The 24,895-nt window shown below is 38.7% G+C and overlaps 1 protein-coding gene and 1 long non-coding RNA gene across 2 annotated transcripts in view; one reads left to right on the forward strand and one right to left on the reverse strand.

Annotated features, from left to right (window-relative positions):
- Positions 1 to 17,777, reverse strand: part of IGFBP4 (insulin like growth factor binding protein 4) — a 40,768-nt gene extending 22,991 nt beyond the window's left edge. The window contains exon 1 of the mRNA XM_072414807.1: positions 17,280 to 17,777. Within this exon, the coding sequence (XP_072270908.1) occupies positions 17,280 to 17,625 (346 nt within the window). The 5' untranslated portion in view covers positions 17,626 to 17,777. The remainder of the gene's footprint in view (positions 1 to 17,279) is intronic.
- A 140-nt stretch (positions 17,778 to 17,917) lies between these two features.
- On the forward strand, positions 17,918 to 24,604 carry LOC140332484 (uncharacterized). The gene is made up of 3 exons (XR_011921139.1): positions 17,918 to 18,186; positions 19,894 to 19,974; positions 23,626 to 24,604. It is a non-coding gene; the product is annotated as an uncharacterized lncRNA (long non-coding RNA).
- Positions 24,605 to 24,895: the final 291 nt, after the last annotated feature.

Here is a 24,895-nt window from a genome sequence, read left to right on the forward strand (position 1 = left end):
AGAGGAAATGTTTCCTCCAGTCTGCAGCAGACAGATGACATCACAGCCTTACCTAAAGCTGCGTACACACGTCCAATGATTATCGCTGGAAACGAACGACTAATGACCAACGAAAGGCGGATTGGCCGAAAATCGTGAACCAACCACGCTGACGAACAAGGATTGTCGTTGGAAATGAACGACCGGCACAGCGGATGTAATTGGCTGACGATCGTTCACTATCTATCGTGTGTACAGTCGTTCAGTGATCGTGGATGTTTCTGCAATACACTTTATCCTTTACATGTCACTCCCTGCATCGTTCAAACAATTGTATCTAGCGTGTGGACACTATTGGTGGATTAAATTTGAACGAATATATAGTTACAGCATGTACAGTATTGTGCACAATACGATCCTTGAAGTATAATCATGCATATTGGTTGATCGGTCGTAATCCTTCGTTTTCTAATGATAATTATTGGAAGTGTGTACCTAGCTTAAAGCTCAAGGACATCTTTCAAATGATAAAGAATGATGAAGAACTGAAACATTACACTGTTTCATCATTTTGGAACATATGTGATTTTTATCACAGTTATACCGAAAAGTCTACAGTGGTCATTTAGATACTTGCAAATTCCTGATTGTGTCTGCTTCTTTTTAAAAGCTTTTGAATACTTTCAGTTGTGTTTACAGAAGGATGTTTTCTTGACAAAGTTTTCTTGGAGTGCATTGGATTCATGTGACATGTGCCAAAAAGATGCCTGTTATATAACATTGCACAACATCTCTGACTAGTGAGAGCTAAACTAATCTGATCCATTGCTGTACAAATTTACAAACAACTGACCGGTTGATTTCATGATGGATAACAAGTCTGAAAACATGGTGCAAAAACAGAATATTTCAGGGTTTTTTCCCAATGGGGTTGGGACAGGGTAAGGCACAGGACAGCTCCCGATTGGAATTACTGGAACATATGCATTTACCAACTCGTTCAATCTGTCCTCATAAGCTCAAAACACCAAAATTCAATAGCTAGTTAGAATGCTTACCAAACTGTGCATAAATTATAAATGTACTTTAATATTACTAACCTGCATTTATATAACACTAAAATATTACACAGCACCTTACAAAGTCCATAGTCACATCACTTACTGCCCCTCAAATGAGCTCACAATCCTGTGTCCCTAAAATAGTCTAAGGCCCATTGGGGGAAGCCAATAACCTACCAGCTTGTTTTTTTGGATGTGTAAGGAAACCTACACAAACACAAGAGAACATACAAACTACCTTAATGCAAGAGCCTTAGCCATTGAGCCAACCATGCTCTCAGCTTTAGTTCCAGAAGTGAAAATTACCCCATGAGTACTAGGCCTTATAGTACAAGTAATAGAACCATTATTAAGCAAAGAAACTGATTATTTTTTCTGCTTTTCAGAGTTTCATTTTCTTCCAAAATCTATTCATTCTAGGCATAGGAAAATTGCAGTCAAGAAGTAGTCTGTCACAGCAATGGCAACAAAAGTGCATTGCCAAAGTGGCTGATTTTTAGCAGTTTTAGAATGGAGAAGGTATAAAAGTTTTTGATGCAACAATCTACAGAAAAAAATTTCAGGACTCTGCTTTATATATTTTGGGAATAACGTACCGTATGTTCTTTTAGTAGTGTAAAGTCTTTTGCCTACTTGCTCCTTCCCACAAACCATTGCTAGATAACTGGCCAGGTGACTTATCCCAGGTCTTTTAATACTTTTTTTTATATGGGAATTTGGAATGTAATTTGAGAGAGAAAAAATACTATGGGAAAAGTCAAAGAAATAGCAACGAGGTCACCAGAAGCAAGGAAGCGTGGCAAAACACTAGTGTAGGAGAACACACAACTTGGAAAAACAACTTAAATCGTCTTACTCTACAATATGTTCTTCCTTGTCTCAACGAATGTTTGCCAAGTATAATTAATCAAAACTAATAATGACCTGCCACCCTCAGGGTCATTGCTATGATTTGGAAGGATTTGAGGCTCCATGTGAGAAGTAATGAAACTGCACATATAGAAAGTGGGAGGGATATGACTAAATAAAATGTTTGTATATACACACACAGTAACTTCCCCGGGCCATTTTAAGGCCACCTTTCTCATGCCTTTGCAGAAACAAGGGCAACAGCTGTGTCAGGAACCTGGGAACCAAATAGCAGTGCCTGGCATCACAATGATTGCCAGCACTGCTGCATTTTTGGGCCTTGCTGTGACTTCAGGGGTCATGGGCTTGGTAGTTACATCAATGCCAAGTCATGGGGAGCATTTTTGGATTTGCCTCACTTATCTCTAAATGGCTGACCCACATGTCATTTACCTCATAACCCTAGATTTACCAAAAATCTTTTTGTTACAGTGACCAATGTTGCCCCTTAGAAAAGAAACTATTAGTGGAACGCTATTCCTCCCAGTGACATCAACTACAGGGCAATTGCTCCTGCCACTGTCTACAGTCTGGCCTCTTTAAGATCTGAAGGACAGTGAACTGACTTATTGTTAAAAAATTATGAGGCCCCTAAATTGGATAGTAAAGATGGCGAGGCATCCTTTGCTCCTTAAGCTGTAGTAGGGTAGCAATTGGACAAAGATAGTAACTCCTAGGATTTAGTTTCATTTCATGTAGTTTAATTTACTTTGGCAGATGGAGAAGCAAATGATGGTCTTTTGGTCCTTTTTGTGGTGGTAATGCAGCAAACTCGATTAAGTTTGTGTATATTGGAAGAGACAATGTAATAATTAATACCTGTGGTGTCATAAGATGTAACCTTCTAAAACAGTGTATGGGTCAATATGATGTCGCCATGAGTTTTGCCATAACCATTTTTGACAATGTCATGTTGCCTTTGTAATTGTGGTATGTGCATGTATATGTGTAGGAATAAAAGGAAAAAGTGCCTTTTTCTTCAGTTGACGAGTTAGATCCTGCATCCCCTAAATGTACTGCTCTCTTTGTACTGGTGACCTGTGTTACTAGAAAAAAAGTGAAGATAAATCCAAAATGTTTAGCATTGTATTAGAATAGGTGGTAAGATGAACCTTTTCCTGATCCCGGGAGAGCTGGCTGTGGTTTTAACCTATTTTAACTCCCCATTTATATATATTCTAGCAATATTCATTTACCTTTATGTTCTTGACATCATTATGCTACAAATACAATATAGCAGTCCTAGGAGACAATTTAGCCAACAGTATGAATATTGGCAGCCCCAGATGAGGACATAGAAAGGTGCAAAGTGTGCTACTGCACAAGGATCCCGGACTCTCCTCGGGCAAAAAGGGGCCCCAAGTCAGTTTGTCAGAGGGGTCTCAAGTCGGTTTTGCACAGGGGCCTACTGTTGGCTACATCCGCCACTAGACAGCACAAGACGTGAACTTTACACTAGAGAGAAGACACAGAGTTGACAGCTACCAAACAAATTGAATTGCAGGCCAGAGTAATAAAAGTAAATCTGATGGGTTGCTGCCTGTTACTGAACAACATGTCTCTGGCTCATCAGCTTGGAAAAAGATGGGACCTGCTGGCTGATGTCTGCCATCACGCTACATTTTGCAGTTCCTGGTATTTCTGGACACTGACTTTGAACTGTGTTTGTATCTGGTTAACATTTAACTGTCCTAGCATGAGGTCACAAGTAGGGTCATTAAAAGAGCAACATTCTGAGAAATGTCCCACTGACACAGCACTTTATTACAAACTATTTTGCCCTGGATTTCATACACATATATTTGCCTATGTGTTTTGATTTTAAGTCTTAACCTTATTCAATACTTCCCTCAGCATGTTGTTCATTTTAAATAATAAACTCCAGCATGCACAGCTCATTATTGTATATGGTACAAAGTCTCTGGAAGTCTTTGTTGACAGATGTCAAAGGACCCTGTTCAACTGGCCCATTATCTTTTACCCGCTAAAACACATGGGTTCAAAGCTGTATTTTACAGCCCAGAATTACATTTATTACTTTTGTTTGTGTTAAATATTTGAACTGTCTTTTTCACTACTACCCTATAATCGTTTTCAAATTTATACAATTATTTATTCTGCCATCCTTCCTGCCACAAGTGAAATAAGCAAAGATAGAGACTACATTTAGACAAGCCAATCAGTTCATGAAGAATACTACTTTAATTGCTGTGCCAATTTTAAAGACATTGAAAGAAAAAGTGTTGGTTGCCATCAGGTGGATTGTGATCTACAGGTAGATCGCAAATGCAACACGAGTAGATCGCGGAGCCCTGCCTTTCAAAATAAACTCTACCGCGCACAGCAGTTATTAAGTCCAAGTTTTTATTGTTGGTAGATCATATTGACTTGGTCATTTTAAAAGTAGCTTGCAAGCCTAAAAAGAGTGGGGCACCACTGGCATAGACCATTCACCGAACTCACTAGACTTCGCCCATCTGAATCTTCCCCAATTTCCAATGAATTTAAAAGAAATTTGATAGCAGCATCAAAGCAGTATTTCAGTGATCAGACATCAGAATAGATGAAGGATAAAAAGATATGCCAAGTGTGTTTAACTTCAGGGTAAATATGTGGAATAGAATGTATGTTTAGAGCTCTAGGTTATTTTCTTCTTGGTTGGGTCTAAAGTGTTTCAGCACTCCCTCTGATATATGAAAATTTAAATTAGATATTTATAATGCACACAAATTACCTTGCAGTTGAAGTTATGCATCCTGATTGCAATCGTCAAAAGTGTCAAACAGAATGCCCCAATACAGCTTAACTATAAAAGCAGGGTATCAAGCACAATCACGTGGCACGGGCAGAAGTAGACCTATTGCTTGCACAATTTCACAGGGACCCCAATTTCGTAAAAAGCCTATCATGGCCACAGATCAAAATCAGTTCTTTGTGTGATGTAAAAGTCTCAACTACATCTATGGCAAATCAACCAACCATTCTGCTCAGGACATAAAACCTGGTACTCATGTTTGACATTAGACTTGACTATAGACAAAAAGAGTGCTCTTATTACATGGACACTACTATTAGTAAACCAAGGATAACAATAGTAATCATACATCCGATCTATCCACATCCCGGTAGAAACCTAAAAATGAGCCTTTGCTTGGTTATCTGCTGATTTCACATTAGATTCCATTTGGATCCAGTGTTGTCATGAGTTTAAAAATCACCCCGCATATATTAAGCCTTTGCTAGGATATGAGGCATATAAAGTCTAGACACATACTAGACAACAGAGCACAAATAAAAGAAAATCATAGTAGACACCTGCTATATATCACAGCTATCACTTTGAATATTAAATAGTAAAAATATAAATGTAGCCACATGAGAAGTTTTATTTTCCAACGCTTCATGGACTTGAATCCCGAAAACAGAGATTGTCCTGATCTGGAGGTCCCTGGGATGGCTTACTAATAAAAATCAGTCTGCACATGTTGGTATGTTTAAATTGAAATAACTCCATAACTTCTGTTAAATGATTTTTTAATGATGATATAAGGAACTGGAGCAGACATAGGGAGGTGCAAACTATGCTCATGCAGGAGGTCTCCAGACCCCCCTTGGCCAGCAGGGTCACCAGGCTTATACCAGTTTAAATTTAAGTGCTTACACTGCTTACATTGATACAATTTTTTTTTAACACTGCATTAAATTGTCAGTTTTAAAGTGAACTTTTAAGCAGAAGATAGACTCGGTAAACTCTGTTGCACCCTTCTACTAAGGCAAAAATATTAGTATGGTATTTGGTGCATGGTCATGAGAAATTGGAAGGTCAGGCATCATTACTGATATAAATTAAAGGAGAAAATGGCACATAATGTGCATTTTTGGCTTTGTCTCAGGGTAATAGCAAGCATCTGGTGGTGTATGCGATTGGGTAAGAATTTTTACTTTACAATGAAGTTCACAGTCTCCTAAAAATTATCCTGAATATTTACTTGGAAATCTAGAGAAGACTCAGCACTCTTTCACCTATGTTGATTTTGGGAGGCTGTCAGGGTCAAGGTCAGCCCTGCAAATATTTCACAGCATCGCTAGACTTGCTTCTCAATTCCCTGAACTTCAGCTTCTTTTATCTTACAAAATACACATGGGTGTTTATTGTAAACATTCCTCTCCCAAAAAGTAATGTGACTCAGCCAAATTCTCTTAGGTATGATATTCTAGAGCAGTGTCAAACTCTCGCCCGGGGGCCAAATCTGGCCCCCAACATCCTTTTTTTGGCCCCCAAAGGAATCCTAAATATGTACTGCAGCTAAATAGCGCCGCTACTACAATTCCCGGCATCACTCGCATCTTTAGACCAGCGGGCTCTCTGCCTATGCATGGCCCCACATTGGGCTGTTTTATAGACGCAAATAATGCCGGGATATTAAGTAGCGCGCTATTTCAATGTAGAGCGAAATTTAGCGGCGGGCCTCATAAGATTTAGCTCCGCATTGACCGCGTCTGACATTTCCAGCATTCCCCCTCAGCGGTACTTTTCCTTGGTACTCCAAGGCATGGACTTGAATGATTGGATTTTCATCTAACAATATTATTATTATTATTTTTAGCCTGTGCAAAAATGTTACGATTGAAATTCAACTCAGAAGGCTACAAAAAGAGAAAGGCAGAGGATTTTTTCTTAAATAAAATTAAAAAAAAAATGTTTATGCATCTTTCTCTATTATAAGCTTGTTTCAGATTTAATGTGAAGCAAAACCTCTTTGTTTCCATATGAAAAAGGTTTTTATCTAAAAAGAAGGAAAAATTTCCCCAAGTTTTTTAATATATTTCAAGGTTGGCCGGCGACTTTGTCTAAGTTTTTAATTTTGAGTTTGACACCCCTGTTCTAGAGTCTGCGATTGCAAACTTCGACCTAAAACTAACATGCTTTATCTAAACAGTGCAAATCATATTGCCAATTCATAGATATGACTAGTATAGTTTTGGTGACTGCATTTTATATGACTTTTGGAAGTAAATCCATTAGCTGAGGACAGTTAAATATTCTGTAAGTACCTTATTTGAATGGTATACTGGTCATCATGATTAAGTTCTGTCACCTTGGTCCTAAACTTTAGACAGTTTTCATTTTGATTACCCTAACATGAAAGGTTTTCCTATGCTGCAAATTTACAGTCATGCATATCGTAATCCCATCTTTTATACGCCTATGCCTACGAAAGGATAAGGAATGCAGTGCTATGGAACGCAAAGCATGAAAACCTATTAAAAGAGATAACCCGGAATGAAAGAGAAGTCATGTCCGGTGATACAGGTATGATTTACACCTAGTGATAAAAGATGGTTTAAGTAGGGGGATGGGCCTGGATAAAATAAGCAAACCTTTCACTTTAGTTTAAGGTCCACTCTAAAGAAGAATTCCAGAAAGTTTAGCTCTACAGTAAGTGTAAGGCAGGGGTGATCAGTTTAGCAGAAAATGAACTCAACCACATTCTCTGACATTCCTAGTGGGCTGAACATATGCTACAACAAACAGAATTCAAAACCAGTTCTTGGGGATCAAAATGACAATGAGAACCTAAGCATGTCCTCACTGTCTGCCATGTCAGTTTCCATAATTCCTTAACACAGGTTTCCGATTAATTTCCATTCGGTGATATATTCTGTTGGTTTTGCCAGGACCAAGACTAATCACTCAAATCTTAGTGATGGCAGAATAATGAATAAAAAAATTTAAAACTGAACAATCCTTTGGAATATTTGGAGGAAGTAACAGTATAATGCATTTTCAATTGTGTTATTACATTTTCTTCCAATTATTTGGCTTCCAGATATGTATTATGTTTTGCTGGTCAAAGAAAGTAAAGTTATTTAGCTCATGTAATGAGTCTTCCATATTGATACTTGGTAAAAGTGAAGAATATTTTCCAGTGAACCTCTTCTAGTGTTCAAAAACACTTTAAGGTTTATTGTATTCTTGTTGGGACTAGTGCCTGGGAAATACCTTAAATAATTTACTTTTTGTCCTGAATTCCTCCTAAATTATTATTAATAATATTAAAATATCAATGCACTTACTGCTTTTCAATGATCACTGTGAAGGTGTGTTATAGAAGTCTGCACTGGGGGTCTGTCACTAAAGGGGTCTATCAATAGGGGTCCAATCTGGGGGTCTGTTACGAAGGTCCTGTTTGAGAAAGATATGGTCCTTCAAGGGCTGCAGCAAATCTGTAAATAATTTCCAATCCTCTAAGCTATCCCTATTTATACAATGCCTAATATTTAGTGCAATTTTATGAAAGTCTAAAGTCGCTGCTGTGCTGCTCACTGCTATCTGTGCCAGGTAGAAAGTTGCAATGAACCATCTACTTGCTTCTGCTTTAACCCCTCATGCGCCTTCCCAAATATTTCCTTACTAGTCACTCATTATTTGTTGGAGGAGCAGGGGAGGGGGAACAAAGTACATAACAAGGCATAGTAGGAAATGGAAAATGATGGTAAGTAATGGAAAAAAGATCAGACACCAGGGGTCTGGTGAAAAGTCTTTGCCCTCTATTTGCCATTTTGGCACAGAATGGGCCTTTTTGTTCAAAGAGAAAATTTTGCTGATCTCAGGCATGGGCAGTGGGATCAGCAAAATTTTTTTTTATCCTACCTCACCCGATCTCGCGCCTGGGTCAGGTGACGTGGGATGAAGAACCTGAAGAAGAAGATGGTGGTGCCCGAAGTGCTGGCCCTGGGTCAGATGCCGAGACGATGCGGCACCCGATGCCGGACATCCCCTGGAGTTATCGGACTGCCCTGCGGGATTAAAGGTTAAGTGTGTTTTGGTTGTTTGTTTTATTTTTGAGCATAGTTCCTCTTTAACAGTTACCTACACCTTTGTATTTGCTTTGAAAATTTGTTTTCTGCCATGTTCTTCCTCAGATGCTAACCATACATATTTGTCCCAGGCCTAGAACAATATTTGGTGTCTTTACTACTCTGTATGGCCTAGGTATACTTTGTTGTATGGCCTAGGTTTTAGGAGATGCCACAGGAAATAATGCATCACAATAGAGATGAGAGCAATAATTTTTTCTATGGAGTCTGCCACCACATAAACTTTTTAGCGAAGAAAAATCAGGAGAAACCAACTCAATGCCAGAATATGGTATGCCTCTCAGGTATCTAGTCATATTACCAAAAGTGTTATAAAAGTCTATTTAAAAAGTCTTATAAAGGTACAGTTATAAAATAAAGTCCAATGACACATCCACCTTAAACATTTAGCAATATAAATCAACTTTTTATGCATCAAATGTCATTGGAAACTCAGATATTACTAAAATATTGTAAATGTAGCAGTGATAGCTTCACTTTACCTAGCTTGTACAGAAATCAGAACTTCCATCAGGGCCCAGCAAGTCCTCCAACTACAAGGTGTCTGCAGAAAACTATAGAAGGGCAGATATAACACACCCAGCACAGGGAGAGAGCATTAGTAATCAGCTCCTGTAACCTCAATATGGCATTAAGAATAAACATGCCTCTTGCATTAGAATTTATTTTTTTAGTCCAGCAGGTTTACCACAGGTTCAAAAACAATGTCCTTTTCAAATAATAATGTCTAACAGTAGGATGCAGACAGACATTTAGAGTAATGTTTTCTAACTGTGTCATATTGCGGAAGTAAAACATCTTCTAAAGCCAAATCTGCACAGAGAACGTGATAACATGCTGACTTTTCAACATATACAGACAAATAAACACATAAAGACAAAGCAGAAATACAATATAGTATATAATACTGAAATTCAAGTACCATTTAGGATGAAATGCACAGAAATGCAAGTTTTATGGACCTATATTTTTTTCCAAGGCAGAACACCACATTGCACACGTTTCACATCTGTATGTTGTACTGCAATAAAATTCAGATCCATTGGGATAACATTTAAAATGATTGATGCCAAGATTTATGGGACACTAAAGAGGTACATCTAGGTATCTATTTTGTTTTTGTTACATTTTTTACATCTATGAAAAATGCACACATTTCTGCCTTACCAATAAATTCCCTGCATGGGAGGATCATAGCAAAATCAAGGTTCAACTACATTACAAAAAGCAGTCAATATATCACTGTCAACATGCCTTACCAAAGGGGAAACTATAGGTATAATCTCATCATTGACCATGCAGTGTTCATAAAATGTAAAAGAAGGTCAGAGACCTATTGTTAGGCAGGTGAATCAGTTCATATATATACTGTAAATTACAGTTTAGAGATAAGCTGTTGGCGTGTTGGCATGTAAGGTGTACTTCAAACTGCCCAGCTTTTATCTTTTGCCCTGGAACATACACCAGAGAAATTGCCCTCATACCCTTGGTAACCTAACTAGTATCGCTATGCCTATGTAACTGGGATTTCTTTTGCACCAAGGTACCATTAAGGTGAGGGGCAGTGTTATTCTAATATAGAATTTGCCTTTGCCACTTTGGATATTGGGGGTAAAGTGACAGTGTCTGTAAAAAGCCCTCAACCCCGTTCCTGACCCACTGATCCTCACCTTTCCAGAGTTCCCATATGCCTGTTATTACTGCGGTCCAATTACTGCATCACGGAGTAGATTATTTGTACACCTATACCAAGAAGCACTGGGTATTTTACACCGGCAAATGAAGGAATGGAAGGCAAGATTGGAGGATTGGTGGATGGGTCAACTTTGCATGGCTGATCAAGTCTCAATAAATTTAGCTACTTTGGCAGTGGAATAAGTCAGCCAAACATGGGTTATGATGGAATGAAACATCAAAAACCAAACATGCCTTTGTGTCCCCTTTTCTCAATATCTTCTGTACCTACTCATAAATGCCTCCAACTTTGCTCATATCTAATAGATTATTCACGATCACACGTCAACAACTACCCATCAAACTATGCAATTAATATATATTTTTTTAGCATGTGCATTCATAAATATCTTCTTACAACCATGGTGGGGGATAAAATCAGTTTGTGCTTGGCTTGCAACTTTCTGTATAACCAAATAGGAGTAAACATAAAGATAATTACATGAATGTAAACTATTAGAAATTTACAGCCTTTATTAGCACATGCATGTAACTAAACAGATCACCAGATACAAATTCAAATGGCACAAGAACCAAAAAGTAAAAGATAAACACCATAAAGCAATGACATTTACAGACTGCACGTGCTGCTATCCCAAGTTTATGAGGCAGAAGCATTTGTAAGGTTTGGAGGAATGTATTCATACAACAGACCAAAAGAACAGCTTGACAGAAAGCAGAGCCTGAACACAGCCCATGACTTTCAGAATGGACAGTGAAAAGTATAGAAATATTTATGAAAAGGGAAATACCTCCATTGTTTCAGCTTTCTACTTTAAAGTACACCTGTTGCGTTTAAATATGCGTGAACGTGACTACATAAAAGGTGTCTGCACTTACTATTAGATGCATGATTTAACAATTTAGGGCCCTGGCAAAATGTGTGCCAGTCTACTGCACAAACTTTGAAATGAGTCATGATTTAAGCTGTTTACACTGACACCATGGAACTTGGGGGTTATCTGCCTGTAGAATGCATGGATCATCCTTGGAGCATCTACAATTCATAGGATTTAGCACTAAGAGCCAGAGTGCCACTACTCCAGATGAGCACTCTTTTTCCTAAGGCTATTCTAGCTGGCCTATATCATATTGATATGTTTATAATAAAAAATGAAAAGGACACACTTAGACTATCCAAAGTATTTGGCCAGATTATCCGTCCAAGCACGGTACTAGAATGACAGACTACCCAAAACGTAGAAACAAGTCAAAGGCGAGAGCAGCCTCCTGATTGGCTGTGGTGACAGTGGTTCAGGTAAAACCCAAAAGACTAGGCAGTCGCTCACATGGAAAGAGGACCCAGAGCAAGATCGAGAAATGATGAGTATGACACTTTAGATGAGTATTTCAGCAGATTGTATACTTTTTTTTCCAGAAAAAGTTTGGAACTAGCCAACAGTGGGCAGCAAGCAAATATAGTAGGTAAGCAGTGAATCAGTAGAAAAGTAATTAGGAACACAAAATCAGTAGAACACAGAAGGTCATTGGGGTCACAAGAGGCACTTTGGAACACAGCAGGTACTTGGGGTCCTAGCAAGCATTGGAGCCACAGGTAGAAACAGCATTGTGTTGCCTGAACTCTGTGTGACACACGTCTATGCATTTAGGTGCCTGTCTGATTGGCAGAGGCACCATCACTCAGGGCAATCCCCAGATGTATTAAAAGCCATGCCCCAGAAAAAAATACCTGGCACTGTGCTAAAGGCCCAGTAGGTCTGACAAGCTCTAAGAAAACTTTTATGACTAATTTACCCTTTTAAACCTAACTCTGACGCACTGTATACAAACCTTGATTCTAGCTCCACATTGAAGCTCAACCCAGAAATCAGAACAAAACTACTATATATCACTTGAGTAGGCAGGGAATAGGGCCAAGTACACATGTCAAATGATTATTTCTAGAGACACTAGAACGAGTGCTGTACACAAATCGCTGTTCAGGCACCTGTTGAATCCTTCCCCAGAAAATTGCAGCGGTCATCCCAGTTGGTCTTTAAGTGACCTTTCACAACAGATCACTAAATGCAACCAGGGGACCCTTTTACATATGCTAGATTTTCACCTGTGACAATATCAAACATTTGTCTGGTGAGACAAATATACAATGTGTGTGCCTAGCTTTAATGTTCACAATTGTTACATGTCTGTGCTAAAAAAAAATAAACTTCAGTTTAACTACAGTTTATCCAATAGTTAAAGAAAACCTGATATTACTTATTACTTTTTTTAAGCCAACTTGTACTAAAGTATCAGCATACACACAGCTTAGATTGTTTGATTATTTTTTTTTTTTGATTTTCCTTATAGTATTTTTGGTTTTACAGCACACTTTGGACAATAATTCTTTCTCTACATGATGAAAATGTTGCCTGACAAGTTTAACTATCTTTAATTTGTTAACTTTTTCATAAACTTGCTAGTCTATGTCTTTTACTTTATGCACGTTTATGGAGCTTTTTATGTACACTGAAATAGTTACAGCATATCTGTGTCAAGCTTACTATTTGTATACTTGTAAATTTCCTTTCTAGAATCAAATACAGTCCCCTTACTGTTTTACAGTTTTGTTTTCATTTTCCTTCAGTTTTAACTACGTTTGAAACCACTGTCTGTTATCATGTTCAGTAACTGGTCTTCTGCTTAGCATTGTCCCTGGAGTATGTGAATTCTGATAAAACTGGGTAAGAGGAGGCACTTGAACTGTAGTTTGAAAATGACTTCACTTAGGACTTTAAATAAGCAGACAGAGTAATACCATGAAAGGTAGCAAGCCTTCTGCACACTTAGACTACGTACACACGTCCAATGGATCTCGTCCAATAATCGGCTTAGGGCTGATATCGGATGAGAATCTGGCATGTGTACAGCGTTTGTCATCCATCGTCCGAAAGACCATCCTGGCGGATCCACGGACGATGGACGACGAACGGTCACAATGAAAGCAAAACGGGAAGCGCACACCGGGGTGCTGCTACATCATTCTCCCCCTCCCCCCTTCATGTTTAGTCGTTGGAAAGGATATTGAAAGATCGTTTCCAATGACAATTATTGCAAGTGTGTACCCAGCTTTAGATTCAAGGTGCTGGTAATTATATGGATGGTGCCAGCAAACTCAAAAAATATTCTTTACCAATAAAGAAGATGTTTGAAACAAGCATCACGATGATAAAGTAACAAATATACAATGACCATAATAGGTATTACAAAAAAGAATCTGAGGGAAATGAAAGTTTGACATTCACTAAAACGTTTCTCTGGTAGAGAATGTTCCAGGTATATGTGTTTAAATTTTAGGAACTGATTCTCTACCAAAGATTGTGTAAAATCTGTGTAAAAATTGTGTGAATCTTGGATAAATTCATGTATAAATAGTCTAACATAGCAAGCACAAAACGATTTTCTGAAAATAGCTGAAAATGATATTGCTACTTGGGTATAGTCTGCAGGTAAACCTGGGGGGTATGAACAAAAAACTCACTAAAATCTCAAATAAACTTATTATAAATGTAATTTTTAGAAATGTTTTCCTTAGCATTTAAAGCCTGCAGCTTTTATTAATACCTGGTAACGCTGTTGTGAACCTACCACGTCTCCAAAATGTTCTCCTGAATACTTTCAGCAAAGTCTACTAGTGGCCATGCCAAAGCAAATGGTACAAACATAGCCGACTGTTGTCACCATTACAAAACTTGCCCTGAGAAATTGTAGGAAACCATGCCTGTTGATAGGAAGTAACTGCAATTAGTCTACAGTGGATCAGTAGTAGGGATGAGCATTCTCGAGAAAATTTCCTAGAACTTCCGATGGGTCAACAAAATTTTGGCGAACCGATTTCGCAGACCCATCGGAAGTTCCAGGAAATCATTACAGGAGGATTCCCAGGGCTGCATTAAATTATGCAGCCCTGGGAATCCTCCTGTGTGCAATCCCCAGGCACTAGAAGTTAATTAACCTCTAGTGCCCGGGGATTGCACACAGGAGGATTCCCAGGGCTGCATGAATGAATGCAGCCCTGGCAATTTTCCTGTCAGTCTGCGATCCCCGGCACTAGAGGTTAAATTGGGACAAGTCTCCCCATTCAAAACCTCTAGTGCTCTCTGATTGGCTGAGGAAAGGAAAATCCTGATGACACTTGAGCGTCATTGATCAGCACAGCCCGCGGGACTTTTTATTTTTTATTTATTTATTTTTTTTTAAGGTACATTCGATTTGCGTATTTACACTGGCCGTTCTCCCTTACAATTTCGGTAAGCGAGAACAGCCGAATTTGCCCTGCAATCGAGTTTAAAAATCTCACTCTCTCATCCCTAATCAGTAGCACTGAGCTGCAACAAAGGATCTAGGTGAAAACTATTCTTTAAAATTATAGAAAGAATAACTATAAAAAACACAAAGCAAAGCAAATTGTCAGTTTCTTGGGGTTTACTTTATAATACAGTAATTATATTTTTGAAGTGAATTTCTGTGTATAAGTTTACTTGCTATAGAACCCTTTTTTACAAGAGAAAAGAGCTCACAGAATAGCCAAATACAAGATGAAATATATGAATCTCAGTAGAGGTTTGCATCCTTTTACCCACATATTTGTCTATGCCATTTTAACCTTTGTTGTTTATATATTGTATCATTTGTTTCAAGGCAAACAATTACTGGAAAATGTGTATCCCTATTACCTATACCATTTACTAGATGTTAGTTATAGTGCTTGGTACACTGAAAATCTACTCACTCAGAGGGCCATTGTTTATGTTTGACAATGTCTATATAATACCAGCAGACGTTATTAGTAAAACCTGTATTTGCATTTTTCTTTTACAGTTAAACTTTCTATAATAAGTAAAGTGCTCACAACTAAGTAACAAATCGACTTTTAAACTCCTATACAAAGAAACATCTATACCTTGAAACTCCTAAACAAAGTACCATGCAGGTGTGTTCCTCACTTTGTGTAGATTAATCTTGTCATTATCTCCTACTTTTAATTGTTCTCCTTGTTTTGTAAATTATATTAAATCTGTGCACAAACAACAGTTAAGCTGGACATACACTAGGAGATATTTGCATGCTCAGGTATCTCAGATTACTGTCTCTCTAATTACTGCTGTGAACCACTCATTACCACTTCAATGCAACCACTGAAACAACTGGAAATCAATAAGATATATTCAGAAATCTGATCAGTTGGAATGCCACCTCCACTAGTTATGTTCTGCTTAATATACTACAAAACTAAAAGCCTATTTATGGCCTGCCCCCACAACCCACCTTACCCAATTTACTAAAGATTGGGCATTCCCAATCAACATGTATTTTCTATTCCTATAGTGCAGGGGTGCCCAACAGGTGGATTGCGATCTACCGGCAAAGGCAACGTAAGTAGATCGCGGAGCCCTGCCTTTCAAAATAAACTCTACCGTGTACAGGAGTTATTAAGTCCACGTTTTTATTGTTGGTAGATCATTTCGACTTGGTCATTTTAGAAGTAGCTTGCAAGCCAAAAAAGTGTGGGCAGCCGTGCTATAGAGAATATAGATCACGCTCACTTTTTGATAGATTAGGTTCAGTATTTAATCTAATGTTTCATGTTTTCTCCATGTACAGCCAGCATTCTGAAAGGCAGCATGACCTGGTATGTACAATAAAACTAAATGAGGAGAAATATAACTCCATCCATCCTGAGTTTTGCTAATATAAAGGCTTCAATACCTGTCCTAAACCCAAAATGTGTATGAATATCAGAATTCTGATTTTTAACTTCTGCATACCTGTTGCAGGTCAGTAGCTTAAAATATGAATGAGCGTAAAAGCAAAAAGAATATAAAGCAACAAATATGTCACAAATGCAAACAACCATATTGCTAAAAGAATAGGTTTCCTTTAAAGTTTTTTGTGTGGTACAAGAATTATGAAAAACATGGTTTAAAGTTGGGTTAATGTTATGGGAAAATGAACTTCCACAAGCATTATAAAGCTTACAATGTTAGATGCCAGCTATATTGTGTAGACGGGTATGTATAGTACAATAGTCCCATAAGAACATTTTTTTAAATAAATTGTATTTCAATTATATTATGAAAATATTATCAAAAGTTTAGATAACTAGTGTGATTTTCATCCTTATACAAGTCTGTCATTACATTCTGTCTACACAAGACAAAAATGATATATTTGCTTTTTCTATATAAACATGCTTTAGGTGTTTTCATTGGAACTGTCAAGCACACATCACTCACACTTTCCTTCCAAAGTTAGCTTACCGCCATGGTAAATTGCAAGAAAATCGAGCATTAAATGTGGGTAATTTTCTTTGCTCTTTAACACATTATTTTCCTAACACCACACACCACTCGTCACTCCATCCTATAAGTGTATATGCAGATGTGGAAGAAAGTTAATGATCTGGCACAAAGAAAAATGAAATCTGGACTTAACTTTGCAGTGCTAAACTTTGAAACATTTAAATCCAGCACAAAACCTACAAAAGAATTTCTTTACATTGAGAAATAGGCAGCTTGGTGCTACAACAGTTAAGAATTCAATTTGTGGTATAGTAATATCCTTGAGGCATTTCCTGCCTTTGAAGTGGAAGAGACTAAATTGCAAATTCCTCAAAACATAATGTTAGAATCAGATTGCATTAAGGAAATGTAATTAGAAGTAACTGTTGAGCTCTCATTTTTTTGTTTTGGGGGGTGAAGGTAAAAATCTCACCTGCTGTCGGAAAAGTCCCCTGTATTGCTTCTATCTCCCCGATCTCAGTGCAGACCCCCTGCCCATGCATAAGGGTCTGCAAGGGCTTTTCGGCACCCTTGGTGGGATAGCAGCGCAGCCCAGAGCCACACCGGGCAGTGTAGACCCCACATGGCATCCCTTTCTGGAGGGCACAGGTGGCACAGCACCCACAACCAGGTTCTCTCACCAGTTCCAGGCACCCAGTAGGGTCCAGACAGCGAATTAATTTCTCTTGTGAGCAAGGAGGGCACTGTATGGCATCATCTGCAACTCCTAGAGATGCCAGGGAGATGAGGATTAAAGCAAAGTGGCAGTGCCTGGGCATTGTGTGTGGTGGCCAGTAAGGTTAGAGGTGAATTAGAGTGAGGGCAGATCTGGCAGACTGGTGTAGCAGTCACTCAGCACACAGGAATATGAAATGATCCAGCCTTGACTGTGCTGCTCTCCATAGCAAGAATGAGGGGGACTGAGAATTTACTGCACTGAGCAGATAGATGTGGACTTTATACTGGCTGCAAGCCACTCCTATCTCTAGTCCCATTGCCAGAAGAAAGGGGGAGAGTGTGGGGTTGGTAAATGAGACATGCAGAACTTATAGAGCAGTGCAGATGAAGTAACAGAAAAAGATCAGGAAGAATGAAAAGGAATGCTGAAATAAATAAAGAATACAAGCTAATGCAAACAGCATTATTGACGTACAAAATGCAGAAATGCAAACCGGCAAACCCAACTGCACTTTTCTTCAGCTTGCAGGAATGGCAACTATGCAACATAATTGGTCTTTAGTGGCCAAAGGTGTAAGTGCCAACAGACATAAGATCTGGCTTTCTGGGGAGGATTCAGTTTCAGTTGAGCAATGCACTGCGAAAGCAAATGTTTTTTTTAGGTAAGAAAACACCAAATTTCAGACTTTTTCCTCTGTCTGGGATAGGCACTTCTTTCTTCCTTTATTGCCTTAAACAGGTACAGTATGACTACTAAAGTAATCTTCTTTGAAGGCCTATTCAGATCTAGTGAGGCCTTGAGATGGCAAATGCAATAAGGATAGGGGGAGAGCCAGGATGGACATCACCTGGAGAGGCAGGTAATTAAAAGGGCCATTCAAGGGGCGAGTTAGCAAAAAGTATTAAATAATTTTTTTGGGGGTGAGAAAACTTCTCTTCCGTCTGCCCTGTTTTTCGTTTAGGGGCGTCAAATGGCTGGGGGTCCCTGGGGTGAGGGGGGCAGCATTTGTGAGATGATGGTGATGGAGCGTTTTTTGGTGTGAGGGTCTGTTGATGGGTAATAAAGAAGAAATCTGTAAAATAATTTGGAAATTGTGATTGGATGGCTGCAGGGTTGGTTTTGGCCTCTTTAAATGTTAATAAAATTTTAGTTCAGTAAAACTGCCGAAATGGCCATTTCAACAAAATGTTGGTGTCTGTTGTAATTGGGGGTGGGGTTTAGGAAGAAGGGGATGCTTGGGGGTACTAGGTAAGGTGGCTAAAGAAATGGCGAACCTCCGAGCCACCTGTGTCATGGCACTGCGATATGTTGCGGTAACACACATTTTTTCACATATTGACATGAGTTGTAATAAGGCAGCCCTTTTTATTGAACAGGCTTTCAATGCACTAAAAATATCAATGAAAACAGAATGCAACATTTTCTCTGCAATACATTAGATGGAGCAGTAGCTGCTAATGCACTTAAGGTGTGTATTGATGTGTATGAAAGGGGAAGCATGTTTCTGTTCTATGGGAGAAGACATTGTGAGCACAGGTGTAGCTACCTGCAGAATAATCCGGTGACCAAATGGAGCGCTTAACCAGGGGACATCGACTTCCTACCTTCCATCTCTACAACGGGATCCCCCCTCCAGATACCCTGGTAGTTGCTGCTCCCTCCATGTGGAGTAGCACAGTAGATTAGCAGTATTTTACCTTCCGTAGTGTCCTTATTTTCAGGACAGCCTTCCAGTGTCAGTCAAATCAGTGGTTCTTCCAAATTCATGTTTTTTGACATCACATGAAAAGTCTTGGGAGCTGAGATAAGGTGAATATCAGCAGGCCTTCAGGCTGAAGGAGTAAGTACATGGGGCAAGAAAAAAGAAATGTTAAGGGGGCCTATTATAGTTTTCATGGTGGGCCCCATTGTTTGTAGTAATACCTCTGAATGTGAGACAAGACCAGCTTTTCTTTTACTTTATCCTTTTGTTATTTTTAATTTGAACAGCTGAAGAATTTTGAAGTGACGCTTAAGTGGGTCAGTGATCTTTAGCCCTGAGCTACTTTTGGTTCATGTTCAAGAGGATTTCCTTTTTCACAGAGTGGCCTCCCACTGCAAATTAGGAGAAGTGGTTTGCTCGGAACCCCTCCGACACCTGTTTGAAATGAGTAGCCAAGGAGTTCAAGGGCTATGGGGGCATAGCACATCTAATCAGCCTTCTTTAAAAATCTATTGCTTTTTAGGAATTTATTGGCGGTTCATGAAGCCAGACAGTCTAAAAAATAAGAGTAAAGTCAAGTTTTTTATTTTTTTTGTAGGGAATGTTTAGGACCACTATCAATTTTTTTGTCTCTAACAGTGTGTACAATTGTCTTCTAATTCCCAGATCAACAACAGGAAAAAAGGAAATTTCTTCAAAATCAGAACGAAATCACCTTTTAAACAACTGTCACCATAACCTTAATAGGTAATTTAATTTTTTCTTGCAAGTACAGAAAAATACAGTTAGCGAATCACTAATGTTGTAAACTAACAACATACATTTTTGTAACATTCTTTATTTAAGAGCAAGAAAATGGATGACATACAAACATGACAGAGGGGTGAATACATAGAAACATTTATTAATGCAGATGTGGTTCCACATATTCCCCTGTACTAGGAGGAAAAAGAAACAGCATTAGGACCCACTTTACCGCTTTTGTTTTTTTTTTTGTTGAAGTCTTTGGGTACTGAAAATAACAGTGGATATTATTATTTGGGTAATAGGGCCCCAAGGAGGCAGCAAAGCTGCAAGAACATAAGCACAGGGCCACTTCTACACATCCACCTACTACATGCACCTCTGTTCCTTCAAATGGACTACGTCCCCAAATCTACTTTTCTGTACGGACAATGGCACAGACACCAGATATACTATTTTCATTGAGGAAGGAAAGGGTAGGGGCAGGCAGGTAAGGGGAGGGGATGAAAGCAAGTAAAAAGGGGGGAATAGGGAGAATACAAGGAGAGAAAAACACAAATTCCACAAACACATCTGCAAACACACAGAATAGACCCTGTAGCACATGTGCTGTGAAAGTGCCAAAAGAGGCTACTCAGTTCATTGCAACAGATTAAGACATTTCCCATTATTTGGGTAGGAAAGTGCGCAATTCCAAAAGGTTCCCCTAGTCATACCAGAACCTTCAGGAGAACTACTAAAACAAAAGAGATTTTGTGTTTGTCGGCCTATAGAGGATCACACAAGAGCCAGTGGTCAATGATGAAAAGGTATGTATCTTTCCAGTTGGTGTATCCTTAGGTGAGGCCATAAGTAGGTTATTAGGCCACCTTCCCACTACTTGCCTAATGTTTTTTGAGGCTGACCACATGAGAGGTTCCAGTTTGGTAATCAAGGCCTTCAAGTCAGAACCTGTGGGCAAAGCCGGCAATTGGTCCCAGTAGTCAGTAAGACCTTACAAGGTCATGCTCTGAGGGTACAACCTTAGACTAAGTCTAAGCATAGGCTACTCCACGATACTGTTTATAGCCAGAGACAGATTAAGCTAGCCAGTCTTGTGCAACCAGAGGGAGTCTGCAAATTTTATGTATGAGCTGTAAGGTACCATGTAGCCTGTACGGATGGGTGCAGCAGACCCCAGCAGAAACAATCCTACTGAACAATGCTAAGTCCCTTCAGAAGATAGATTTCTGCTCCAACGGGCTACATCGTTTTTCCCCACACAGCTGATTGGAAGCCTGTGTTTCCAATGGTCACCGGGCTGTACTTATCAATATTCACTTGATGGAGAAACTCCATTGAAAGTCCATCTGGAGTCACAGCTTATTGAAAGCACTCTCCTGCCTTCAATCAGCTGTGACCACAATAACTAGGTTCTCACAATACCTAGGCTGTACTTATCAGCCTGGTGACTGTGGGAACTGAACTCAGATGAACTCTCAATGGAGAAACTATATTGGGAGTTCATCTGGAGTCACAGCTGATTGGAAGCACTCGCATGTCTCCAATAAGCTGTGACTGCAAGTTCCCACGGTCACTGGGCTGTACTTATCAGCCCAGTGACCATGGGAACTCATTGGAAGGCTATACCATTTGCTAAAACAAATAAATTCTACTTGCACTATTTTCTACTTCTATTGTACACTAAATACCCCCTTATGTGTGGAAAACATAATGAATCATAAGAAACTTTAAATGTATTTAAGGTAACTTTTGCTGCACAATCTTCTTAAAGTTAAGTTTACCCAAAAGTATTTTTTGTATTAAGCTTTCTGCATCAGACCATGGCTTCTTGAATGTCAAGGACACTCCGAGAGCAAAATTTCCCTGCTTTAATTTCCAACTATGCTTTGTCCACCTTGGAAGTTTGGGTTTTCCCACCCACCAACAAATGTTCTGTCTCCTCCTGTTACATTCTGCATAAAACAAAATAAAATTCCAACAAGGACAGCATGGCCCATTCTTAATTACCATGGAGGGTGTACATACACAGAAATTTGAGCAAAGAGATCTCAAGAAATTAAAAAAAATAAAACTATAAGGTAGTTAATCTCTCCAGTGTTTCCTAAAAAATGCAATAGTTGTGGGTGGAGTATTGCTTATAGTGTAATAGTATCATGGTAATTTCAGGAAATACATTTTCAGACAGTTTGTGTTACCAAGCAGATGCTGGGATGTCTTCTGTGTTCACCTAGACCTGTACACTGCTCACTTCTAGGGCATTGGGATGCAAGAGACATGCTTCCTACTTACATTTGCACTTACTCCTTGCCCAGCATTGTGACATGCTTCTCTCATTCTTATTGAGCCAACCTGGAATAACATAAGGAAAATGTTAACTATCTGACCTTTGTTTGGATACTATTGAGAGGGAGAATTCAGTTTATTGTGTAAGCAATAGAAGACGATTTGCTTGATATATAGTAGTAATAGAGATAGTAGTGCAAAAGCAGTTCTTATTTGTGAGTAGGTATGGTGTATTTACACCAATTTTATTTGTATTAATGGCAACTTTTTAAGGTAAATTAAATGCCCTAAACATATTATTGGCACAAAAATTGCAAGGGCACCTGTGGGAACATGTCTCAACTTTGAAAAAGGTGTTGTTTTTAATATATAAGGAATACGGGGCTTTAAATTGATACTGTCAAGCAATCTTTTCTCTTAGATCGGAGCAATTTAATTCCACAGAGGTGGAGACTGTAAGACAGGTTCCTAACAATACAAAAAAATTAAAACCATACAGCCATGGAAGTAAATCTGTTGTAATAGCAACACAGACTACAATAAAAAGTAAAAGATTTTGGAGCTTTTTTTTAAATCTTCCAGCTGCCCTAGAGACATGATGCTTTTCCCTAGGAAAAATTGCACTCTCTGGCTAGGGAAAGGAAAGTCTGTTCCAGTCTGGGACGCCAATACCCTAGACACAGGTTTCAACAGCTTTTCCCTCCAAGAAGTTTTCTGCTATAGGCTGTCCCAATGGTTGGATAACAAAGGTTACAGAGCCAACACTGACAGATGCTGTAGAGCATGTTCATTCTAACCGTGCAAAAATTTTTGCTTAACTCTTTCAGTATACATTATTATCATGTGCACTATTGAGCCATTGCAAAATAACATTTAACCTAACATCACATATGACAAAGGTCCTTTGAAGGGGTTTTCCAACACCCCACCCTATCTGGTATACTATGACCACTGCTAAGGTCACAACCATGGTTTATGGCACCTACAAGAAGTAAAATTATCACTTACCCAATTTTGCTATTAACCATTATAAGTTTAGTCCTTTTTTTTACATGCACTGAGTGCTCAATAGCTATCCATTGCTAAGTTTGCATACCTACTATGGCTATAATGCGGGGATCCTTATCTCTGTTTGATTTTTTTATCTATTATATTATGCTGAAGGCAATAGGAGGAGCGGGAACACAAAAAAGTTGGCAACAGCCAAAACACTAAGGTGGAAAGGAGCATAACTGAGAATTTTAGCAGGACAAACAAAAGACCAATACAAACTAGAGGCTTTGTCAGCTAATCAAGCTCCATCTATACCTAAAATAATACTTTTGTGGTAAAAGTAAATTTTTAACTTACCATGTTTTTTGCCAACAGCATCTGCACTGAAAGACCATAGATCTTGCTTCGCACACATAACCAAAATCCAAGCTCCAACAGTTATTATTGGTCGATTTGGACAAAATTGGATTCTACCTAAATCTGAAGAATTAATCAAAGAATAGAGTCTCCATGGACAGGAGGGCACACTTTTCACAATGTCTATAGGTCAAAGTCTAAGGTCAATTTTTGGAGGAAGCCAATTAACCTAACTGCATGTTTTTGGAATGTAGGAGGAAATCAGAATACGTGGAGGAAACCCATGCAAACACAGGGAGAACCTGCAAGCTTCAGGCAGATAATGCCCTAGCCAAGATTTGAACCTGGGTCCTAGTGCTAACCCTGAGCCACCATCAAATTCATGATTTGCCTATACCTGATGCCTGTGCCTGAGCAACTCAGGACCAAATTTCTAACAGTGACAACAGTGGAATATGCATATCCATCTTGTGTGTTGGAAAGTCCACTTGTCATACCAGCTGGGGTATGACAACGCATAAGTACAATTGGGGGACAATGCACACACATAATAAAATGCACCTAAATAACCTTTAGTGTTGGATCATCTTGGGGTTGACTATTAGAATTTAAATGTTTTTAATGCTTTTCTGGGCTTTTTACCTAGTGCTGGGTTACTATAATAAATAAACTGGCCTAAAGTTTTTGTCATGTAGAGAAACTGTGACAGAATAAATTTGGCCAGTATTATATTCTGGATTGCCAGACATTTTCTTAGAATACAGAGGTCTGGGGAACTGCTGTTTGTGGTTTAGAGAAAAATACAGCATTCTTGACTTAACAAACATACATTGCTTATTATGGTGGTGGTTAGTAATGTTATTCTGTAGCTACATAAACTGTCAGATGCCAGTCACTATGACTCTGCTATTTAAATTTTATACACACAGGGGCAAATTGCCAGACCCAAAAGGTGTATGTTCCCCCAAAACTCGCAGATTGCTGTATGAAGAGAGAAAATTTCCAATTTTTTTTTTCTCAACAATTTTCTAAAGTTTTGGTAATAGTTTTGGGGAAAAAAAATTAAAAATGAGTTAAAAAAATAAATAATTTTAAACTAATTTATTGAGAGTTTGTGTTTTTTTAACTAACTTTTTTTATTTTTTACAGGTTTTCCCACAATGACATTATGATTCCTGCGGCTGTGCAGCTGTGGGAATCCTCCTGTCATTGCAGGATCTCCAGGCACTATCGTCCCCATTCATCACTTATAGTGCCCGGAGATCGTAGTGGAACTGCAGAGGTAATC

Source organism: Pyxicephalus adspersus, chromosome 6 (genome assembly GCF_032062135.1).
Source record: "Pyxicephalus adspersus chromosome 6, UCB_Pads_2.0, whole genome shotgun sequence".
NCBI classification, from domain to species: Eukaryota; Metazoa; Chordata; class Amphibia; order Anura; family Pyxicephalidae; genus Pyxicephalus; species Pyxicephalus adspersus.